Source organism: Mytilus edulis, chromosome 2 (genome assembly GCF_963676685.1).
Source record: "Mytilus edulis chromosome 2, xbMytEdul2.2, whole genome shotgun sequence".
In the NCBI taxonomy this organism is placed as follows: Eukaryota; Metazoa; Mollusca; class Bivalvia; order Mytilida; family Mytilidae; genus Mytilus; species Mytilus edulis.
In genome coordinates, this window is record NC_092345.1 from 67,356,700 (window position 1) to 67,367,207 (window position 10,508).

Here is a 10,508-nt window from a genome sequence, read left to right on the forward strand (position 1 = left end):
TGAACAATGGTTTCCAAAAGACTATTTACATTTCGACCACGATAAAGTGTACTCAAACCATTGAATCTGAAACTGGGACTTTGCCACTTTGAATAAGCCTCGTATATGCGATGCAGCATGGAATAAGTTGATAATCATAGAGAAACTGGATTGATTTTAAGGCTATTTAATCAACAGGAATTTGCAATAGCACCATGTTGTGATAACTATAATATGTTTGTATAGTGTCCAACGAAATTTGCAATTTTCCGCGTACATATACATGGTCAATGAGGGTATCTCCATCAGTTGTTGGGTTATGCATTATTTGCATGAATCCAAATTGTTTCATGAACATCTCTATTGCTGAATTAGATTTTAGAATGTCTTCATTAAAATCTCCCAGAACTATTGTTGATCCATCGTCTTGTGGTATGGCTACAAGAAGCTGTTGTAACTGTTCCAAGAATATAGATGTTGTATATGATTCTGGTCTATAAATGACAACTATGTTGGTTTTGATATTTTCAATTCTCAAACCAACACATTCAATATTACAAGATTCAAATGTTAATTGAGTATACTGCTGCTGATTTCGAACATAAATACCAACACCACCATGTTTTTTGTTGCTGAGGTCTTCAAAAATACCTTTTGCTGATGAATATGAGGAAGATCTTGGTTTATGTATCAGATTGAAATTGGTTAGATTCGGTGAAACAGAATTTGATTCCATCCAGGTCTCTGTCAAACAAATAAAATTCACATTTTGAATATCACTATTTGCCTGCAGGTCTTCAATATGTGGAATTAACCCTTGAATATTATGTAGCAATATACGTAATTGATTTTGCTTAAAGTTCTGATCATAATGTTGTTCGACTAAATACTTAGGCATCCTTTGTAGTGCAGTTGATATCTGCTCAGTGCAGTAGATCTTGTCTTCATCCAGGTCTTGTAAAAGAAGACCATCTTTTGATTTCACACGACTGAGAGCAACATAAGCCATTCCAGCAGCAAAAATGTTCTTCATTGAGATAACTGCTTTGTCAGTGGTTATTCCCTGCACTTTATGGGTAGTGCAGGCCCATGCTAACTGTAATGGAAATTGATATCTGACAGCATTTTTCCTCAAGCTCTCTTCAATTGGTGTAATATCAATTGGTATATGTTCTGTGGAATGTGAGGATGTGATAGGTTTCCGTCCAATGTTTTCATTGTCAAACAGCACTTTAATAGCATGCGGCAATGACGAACCTTTTTGGCCAGGTAATATGCTTATGACAGTTCCAATTACTCCATTGACCAAACCTATTGTAATATCAATATTTCTTGTAAGCATTACTCGGGCGTTTGGTCCAATAAGCAATTGTGGTGATAAATAATCATGTGTACTGTCATATGGTGCAGGTCTGAGAATAAGCTCACCTGTCTTCGGATTATTGTTACTGTTTCTTCACATACTTTGTCTATCATCTTGCTGTTGTGAGAATCAATCTCTTTGTTAGTAGCAAAAATGTGCAAACTATCTAATGGAACTGAATGCTGCATACAAGATTTTAATACAGATAGATCACGAGGGAGCAGATGTTCAGTTTTCTTCTTGACACGTAACCTATTCAATAATTGAGCAAACTCAGAATCCTCCTTCTGTCGCATGATCTGATTTAATTCTACCAGTGAAAAATTTAAACTCCATAATGGGAAAAAGTGTTCTGGTCTCAGATCGTAGAGACACTTTTGTTTCACAGGTGGAAGCTGGTAGAAATCTCCCACTGCAATGACACATATGTTCCCAAAAAGAGCATTTCCACTTTGCTTGATTTGACGAAGTCGCTCACTGATATACAGGAGGACACGTTGACCAACCATGGATATTTCGTCAATAATCAATATTTGAAGGTTCTGAAGTTTAGTGCGAAGCTTGTTTATTTCATCATCTCGTTTATAAATATAAGGAAACGGCAGTGATTTTGAGAGTGAAAAGGCTTGATGAAGAGTTGTTCCACCAATATTAAAAGCAGCAGTTGCTGTTGGTGCAGTGATAAGAACAACAATATCATCTGGATTAGGTGCATGTGGAGATAAAATTTTGTTTGTCTCATAACACAAGCACTTAATTAAGTGGCTTTTACCTGTACCAGCACCCCCATTGATAAAAACTTTAAAAGGGTGTGGATTTTTGCCATTCACTTTATCTAGGCACCACTGTCTGATCTGATAAAACACTCTTTTCTGTTCTATATTTAGTTGTCGCAATAGGTGTTGTATTTGCTGACAAGTAAATATGCTTTGCCTAACTTCAAAATCTGTTCCTTTTCTGACTTTTTTGTTTAAAATGTCTAAATCTGGTATTTCTGAACCATCTTCATCATCAAGGTGTTCCTTCTCCACCTGTGCTTCTAAACGTTCAGCCTCCGATTCTGGCGCAATCAATGCCCATGCATCTTCAAGGGGTCCTTGTTTCTCTAATAAATCCTGCGCTTCATCTAATTCATCTGCATTTTGTTCAAATAAATGTCTGTTTGATTCGACAATAGTTTTAACTTGCTGTGGTTCCTTTGATGAGTCAAGAGAAACTGCTCCATTTAAATACATTTCCTGATAGGTTTTGAATTTGAGAGGTTTTAACTGGTCATCAAATCTATGCGGTAAAAAAAGTTGTAGGCTTGATTTAAAATATAACTCCGGATTCTTGATTTTAGAAAATCTTGGATATGCTACAATGGCCGAGTCTGTTCGAGAATGTTTTCGAATGTATCCAAGATCATTCTGCAGTTCAAATACATATTGTGAAGTTTTTTTCGGAATTTGAGAAGGTGACAGAACACGATAATCAGATGAAAATGAAGCATAACAGAGAATATCAAACTGAAAGCTTACTGGGCGAGCCTTGTATCTATCATACAACGAATGCATCCAGATACTGTGATCTGACTGATTGGCCTTCATTTGTATGATATTGAGCGGCAAGCTCATTTTCACTTGATTGTCACCTACAGGAAGAAACTGAACCTTTCTTGATGACTCCTTCAGATGAAGACCACATGCCCTATACGTAGCCTCTTGTGCGCTCACTTCCCGCTGGCGGAAGTATGCCCCTCCGATTTTTTTCATGGCATCCTGAGCATCACAATTACCTTCTGCTGCTTCTTTTCTGGCATTTTCCAAGACTAAGCCCATTTCTCTCTCTGCTTTTGAAATATAGGAGATAATGTACATAACACATGAATAAGCATCAGTAATGTACTGCAGATCCATGTTTGCATTCCAACAACGTAATAAGGTAGGGTTGTACTGATTGATCCATATATCAGCAGGTTTACGTTTTATAGTAACAGTAGTTCGCTTTGTCAGAACGTTTGAAGCAGTTTCAAATTCTTCCTGAGTTATTCCAGCTGCAATAAACAGGTTTTCCGTTGTAATATTCTCTATATTGGTATTGTTGACAGTCTTCCATAGCCTGAGTAGTATGTCTTTTGCAAAGGAAATTCTTTCTTTTGATGGTTTTTGTACTGAAGGTCCTGATTGAGTTGAAGAGCGAGAAATAAATGTATTCGTTGACGGTGGTCGTGGGAAATTGAACCTGCATTCAGTCCCTTTTTTTGCACATGATTTAGAGTGTTTTTTGCTGTGCTGCTGTACACTGCTCACTATTTCGTGCAATTCAGGGTCAGCGGATTCACTAGGTAAATCACAAGTTACGTAACTGTCAACAAAATCACACACTTCCTTGTCATCATGTGTGTCGAGTAATGGCGCATCTTTAATCCAAAAAAGGCAATGGGCATGTGGAGAGCCGCGTTGTTGGAACTCAATCCTATGAAAATGGTCCTTAACATTACCAATGATATATTTTTTTATTAGAATTTCTTTAAGGAATGTATTAAATCTGTGATCAAACATCACAGCGCTCATTACTGGGTTATACTGTAATAGTTCTGATTTACCAGTCCAGTCAAGATCCTCCAAAGATTGTGTGCTTTTTTGTTGCTCAAGAAGTACTTGGAGTGTTTCTTTCCATCTGAAGTCAGCCGCAGAGAAGGTTGCAAACCAGGTAGGTATTCCTAGTTGGCGTATACTAGCCATTAAATCACGGAGTGTTGCCTGCCAATATGGAGGTGTACCTCTGATTGGTGTCATAAATTTATATCCTTGATCAGTTGTTAACAGCCTTTTAAGTTGGTTTTTATCTGTAAGCATTCTTGCTGTAATAATATTTCCCGTTTTATCTTTTCCACTACTTTTGCGCAATGCTATTGAGACTTTTGATATGACCTGCTCAAGTTCTGAAAGGTACTGGGCATAGAATATGTATGATGTGTCACCGGAAAATCGGGTGTCAGCGTTAAAAAGGCGAGCATGGAAATATCTTGATCTTGTTAGTGGAACTAGTCTCTTTGCATCATATGATCCAAAAGATCCCTCTGGAAATTGAACAGGAAATGACATTGCTTCGTTGCCATGTTCTTGCAACATGCTGACAGGTGTATTGCCTTCACCTGGTGCAACACAAAAGATGTCTTCGAAATGTTGGTCGAGAATTTCCTGTCCTAAATCAACAGGTTGAAGGCAAGTGTCTGAGGGTAAGCCTTTGTCTTTAAATGAAATGTCTTCATCGTCGTGATTTTTGTCATCTTTAGCATGTTCCTCTGGTAAAACTTCAGTAAGTTCTGCCTCTTCAGTAACGAGATCTTTAAAATCTGAAGGAATATGTTCTATCCATTTGTCATTCAGTAATTTATCATGATAATATGGATTGTTTTGCTGTAAATATTCCAATCCTTTGCATATTTTCTTTCGACTAACAAATTCATACTGACAATAACCTTTATATTCAAGTTTCCTTTTAAGTTTGCATCTGATGAGTTCAGCTTCATTTTCAGATCTAGGAAGAACATTGGTGGTCTTCTCAATGTCAGTTGGAATTGAAACACATGGGCCTATAAATCCTTTCTGATTTCCTTTTGGTAGCTGTATAATTTTCATGAAGGGAATCCTTACAGAGATTAGTTGTTTTTCCAACTTATTTAAGGAGTTAAGTTCATCTGGAATAGGTGGCAATTGTAGACCATTGGCAAAGGCATCGGCTGGCATTTGTCCTTTCAGAAGGTGGTAATGACAGGTAAAACAAATCCATTGTTTATGAAATATGGTTTCACAGCTGCTTTGACATTGATCGGAACAAGTGGTATGGAATTGCTGAGTTATGCATTGATTTGCCATTGCTATGCTTTTATCACCTTTTTTTGAGTATTTTAGTTTGTCACATACAACAACCTGTTTTCTGAACTTAAACTTGTGACAAACTGAACATACATATCTTGGCCCATCTCTAACTTGCTGTCGAAAATAATTTGCAATATCATCACGATACTGTTTTTTGTTTAAACGTCTCTGTAGTATCATGGATATCTTTTTTTGTCGCATTATTAGCATCTCATATTTGTACTGTTGACGTAGTCTACGTTTGTATTTTTCTCTGAGAAGCACATTCTGTCTATACCTCAATCGAGTCAAAGTCTTTTTCTGTTCTCGGAATGTTCTATCAAAAGCATACTTGTGTCTACTTGCTTTACTCATTGCTTTTTGAAATTGTATATTCAATCTGTATTTCGTTTTACTTCTTTCTTTCACTGCCTGTTGAAATTCTTCATTTGCATGGTACTTGGATTTACTTCTTTCTTTCACTGTCTGTTGAAATTCTTCATTTGCATGGTACTTGGATTTACTTCTTTCTTTCACTGTCTGTTGAAATTCTTCATTTGCATGGTACTTGGATTTACTTCTTTCTTTCACTGTCTGTTGAAATTCTTCATTCGCATGGTACTTGGATTTACTTCTGTCTTTCACTGTCTGTTGAAATTCTTCATTTGCATGGTACTTGGATTTACTTCTGTCTTTCACTGCTTGTTTGAATTTTTTATTCAGGAGATATTTGGTTATACTTCTTTCTTTTAAGGTAGTTTGGAATGGTTTATTTAAATGATATTTAGTTTTGCTCCTTTCTTTGACTGCTCTTTGAAATTCTTCATTAGACTGGTATTTCATTTTACTTCTATCCTTCACTTCTTCCTTGAACTTGGTATCAGACTGATATTTCTTATTACTTCTATCCCTCACTTCTTGCTGAAATTTTATATCCTGTCTATATTTAGTTTTAATTTGATCTATCTTTACTTGTTTATTTTGTAGATCTAAATTGTATTTCTCTTCACTGTATGATTTTTTGTGTTCTCTATAAGAAACGTTTTCAGTATACATTTTCTGCCATTTTGTTTCATAAAGATCCTCATCAATAGGTTGTGACGTTTCACAGGGAATTTCAAGCTGCTTTTTCAAATTTCTTTGCTTCCTTTTTCGTTCTTTGTCTTTTACTCTAGACATTCTTGTAGATTTGTTTTGCTTACTCTTCTTTTGAGGTTTCGAACATTTTTCTATGTTTGGTGTAATTCTACTGACATCAAGCCGAGCTTCATATTTTTGCTGTAATTCCCGTTCGTCAACCAAGTCTTTGAATGGCAGGTTAAAATCACGAATGATAGTAGACTGATAACATACTTCGTCTTTAAGTGCTGATACAGCCTTGTTGAGTTTATACTTGTCAGATGTATGTAAAGTAGAATAACAACAACTGCTTATAGAATCAGTTTTATTATCATGATATTCTAATGGCAAGTGAAATTCCTGTACATATTGAGAATGTAACAATATTTCATCCTTCAGAGTGTGTATACTTTGTTGCAAATCCATATCAGTGGTTTGCATATCATGATATTCTAATGGCAAGTGAAATTCCTGTACATATTGAGAATGTAACAATATTTCATCGTTCAGCGTGTGTATACTTTGTTGCAAATCCATATCAGTGGTTTGCATTTAATAAACACGTGTTCTCTACAGAGAGTTTTGATTGTTTTTAAAATGATATTAATGTTACAATAAATAGTTACTGATCATATATAGTATGATTCAGCAACAACAAAAAACCTTAAACTGCAAGCTATCTGGCTTTTACTCTAAAGACGCTTTTGTTTCAATTTGGATGAATATTTCAATCTGCATTTGGTTTTCATGCATGTTTCATAAATTTTAATTTGTATAAATTTCAAGATTTACAAAAAATTATTTGATCTTACCCATCCTCACTGAACGTGGTTGTGTATTTTAAACATCCTGTTCAGCCAAACAGATGACAAGGATTGTACGTCCTTACAGAGGGCGATGAAAGTGGCAATAATAAAACCTCCCATTATGATTAGACGTCTGTGAACTTATACTTCCTATATAGCCAAACAGACGAGAGTTTTACATCTTTCCGAAGAGAATCAACTTGATAACAATTCAAAATTAAATTCCTCATTCTGACTAGACGTGGCTATGTATTTAAAACATTCGATACATCCTAACAGACAAGGGTTTTACATCCTAACGTTTAAAGGTGCAAAGTGACGACAATTAAATTCCCCGTTCTGACCAGATGTTGCTGTGTATTTTAAGCATCCCGTACAGCCAAACAGACGACAAGAATTTCACGTCTTTACCGAGGAGGACCAAAGTGACAACAATTTAATTCCCTATTGTGACTTGACATGGCTATGTATTTTAAGCATCCCGTGCAGCCAAACAGACGACGAAAATATTATAAGTTTTCTAAAGGAAGAAGATAAAAGTGACAATTGAATTCTCCATTTTGACTAGACATGGCTGTGTATTTTAGGCTTCCCCCTACAGCCAAACAGACAACAAGGGTATCACGGCCATACGGAGCACGATCAAAGTGACACTAAATTAAATCTCCCATTCTGATTAGACGTGGCTGTGTACTTATACATCCCATACAGCCAAACAGACGACAAGGGTTTATTTTCCCATGATGGAGGATCAACCTGATAACAATTAAATTCCCCATTCTAAGCAGACGTAGCTGTGTATTGAAAGCATACTGTACAGCCAAATGGACAAGGGTTTTACATCGTATAACCAAACAGACAAGTGTTTTACATCGTATAACCAAACAGACAAGGGTTTTACATCCTAACTATTAAAGGTGCAATGTGACAACAATTAAATTACCTGTTCTGACGAAACGTGTCTGTGTATTTTAAGCATCCCTTACAGCCAAACAGACGACAAGAATGTAACGTCTTTACGCAGGAGGACCAAAGTGACAACAATAAAATTCTCATCCTGACTAGACATGGCTGTGTATTTTAATCATCCCATACAGCCAAACAGACGACAAGGGTATCACGTCCATACGGAGCACGATCAAAGTGACACTAAATTAAAATCTCCCATTCTGATTCGACGTGGCTGTGTACTTATACATCCCATACAGCCAAACAGACGACAAGGGTTTATTTTCCCATGATGGAGGATCAACCTGATAAAAATTATATTCCCCATTCTAAGCAGACGTAGCTGTGTATTGAAAGCATATTGTACAGCCAAACGGACAAGGGTTTTACATCGTATAACCAAACAGACAAGTGTTTTACATCGTATAACCAAACAGACAAGGGTTTTACATCCTAACTCTTAAAGGTGCAATGTTACAACAATTAAATTACCTGTTCTGACGAAACGTGTCTGTGTATTTTGAGCATTCCATACAGCCAAACAGGCGACAAGAATATAACGTTTTTACGCAGGAGGACCAAAGTGACAACAATAAAATTCTCATCCTGACTAGACATGGCTGTGTATTTTAATCATCCCGTACAGCCAAACAGACGACAAGGGTATCACGTCCATACGGAGCACGATCAAAGTGACACTAAATTAAATCTCCCATTCTGATTCGACGTGGCTGTGTACTTATACATCCCATACAGCCAAACAGACGACAAGGGTTTATTTTCCCATGATGGAGGATCAACCTGATAACAATTAAATTCCCCATTCTAAGCAGACGTAGCTGTGTATTGAAAGCATACTGTACAGCCAAACGGACAAGGGTTTTACATCGTATAACCAAACAGACAAGTGTTTTACATCCTAACTCTTAAAGGTGCAATATGACAACAATTGAATTACCTGTTCTGACAAAACGTGTCTGTGTATTTTAATCATCCGATACAGCCTAACAGGCAAGGGTTTTACATCCTAACGTTTAAAGGTGCAAAATGACGACAATTAAATTCCCCGTTCTGACCAGATGTTGCTGTGTATTTTAAGCATCCCGTACAGCCAAACAGACGACAAGAATTTCACGTCTTTACCGAGGAGGACCAAAGTGACAACAATTTAATTCCCTATTGTGACTTGACATGGCTATGTATTTTAAGCATCCCGTGCAGCCAAATAGACGACGAGAATATAAGTTTCCTAAGGGAAGAGGATAAAAGTGACAATTGAATTCCCCATTTTGACTAGACATGGCTGTGTATTTTAGGCATCCCCCTACAGCCAAACAGACAACAAGGGTATCTCGTCCATACGGAGCACGATCAAAGTGACACTAAATTAAAATCTCCCATTCTGATTCGACGTGGCTGTGTACTTATACATCCCATACAGCCAAACAGACGACAAGAGTTTATTTTCCCATGATGGAGGATCAACCTGATAACAATTAAATTCCCCATTCTAAGCAGACGTAGCTGTGTATTGAAAGCATACTGTACAGCCAAACGGACAAGGGTTTTACATCGTATAACCAAACAGACAAGTGTTTTACATCCTAACTCTTAAAGGTGCAATGTGACAACAATTGAATTATTAGTACCTGTTCTGACAAAACGTGTCTGTGTATTTTAATCATCCCATACAGCCAAACAGACGATAAAAATTTAACGTCTTTACGCCGGAGGACCAAAGTGACAACAATAAAATTCTGATCCTGACTAGACCTGGCTGTGTATTTTAATCATCCCGTACAGCCAAAAAGACGACAAGAGTTGAACTTTGAAAAGAAGGAAGGCCAAGGTGACAACAGTAAATTCCTCATTCTGACCAGACGTGGCTATGTATTTAAAACATCCTATACAGCCTAACAGACAAGGGTTTTACATCCTAACGTTTAAAGGTGCAAAATGACGACAATTAAATTCCCCGTTCTGACCAGATGTTGCTGTGTATTTTAAGCATCCCGTACAGCCAAACAGACGACAAGAATTTCACGTCTTTACCGAGGAGGACCAAAGTGACAACAATTTAATTCCCTATTGTGACTTGACATGGCTATGTATTTTAAGCATCCCGTGCAGCCTAACAGACGACGAAAATATAAGTTTTCTAAAGGAAGAAGATAAAAGTGACAATTGAATTCTCCATTTTGACTAGACATGGCTGTGTATTTAGGCATCCCCCTACAGCCAAACAGACAACAAGGGTATCACGTCCATACGGAGCACGATCAAAGTGACACTAAATTAAATCTCCCATTCTGATTAGACGTGGCTGTGTACTTATACATCCCATACAGCCAAACAGACGACAAGGGTTTATTTTCCCATGATGGAGGATCAACCTGATAACAATTAAATTCCCCATTCTAAGCAGACGTAGCTGTGTATTGAAAGCAT

At 37.0% G+C, this 10,508-nt stretch overlaps 1 protein-coding gene across 1 annotated transcript; it reads right to left on the reverse strand.

Moving 5' to 3' along the window:
- Window positions 1-1,320: 1,320 nt before the first annotated feature.
- On the reverse strand, window positions 1,321-6,843 carry LOC139510978 (uncharacterized). Its single transcript, XM_071297539.1, has one exon. The coding sequence runs from the start codon at window positions 6,841-6,843 to the stop codon at window positions 1,321-1,323; it is 5,523 nt and encodes a 1,840-aa protein (XP_071153640.1).
- Window positions 6,844-10,508: the final 3,665 nt, after the last annotated feature.

Excerpts from the sequence above, each read along its gene's own strand:
- LOC139510978 (XM_071297539.1), bottom strand. The coding sequence starts at position 6,843 with ATGGATTTGCAACAAAGTATACACACGCTGAACGATGAAATATTGTTA.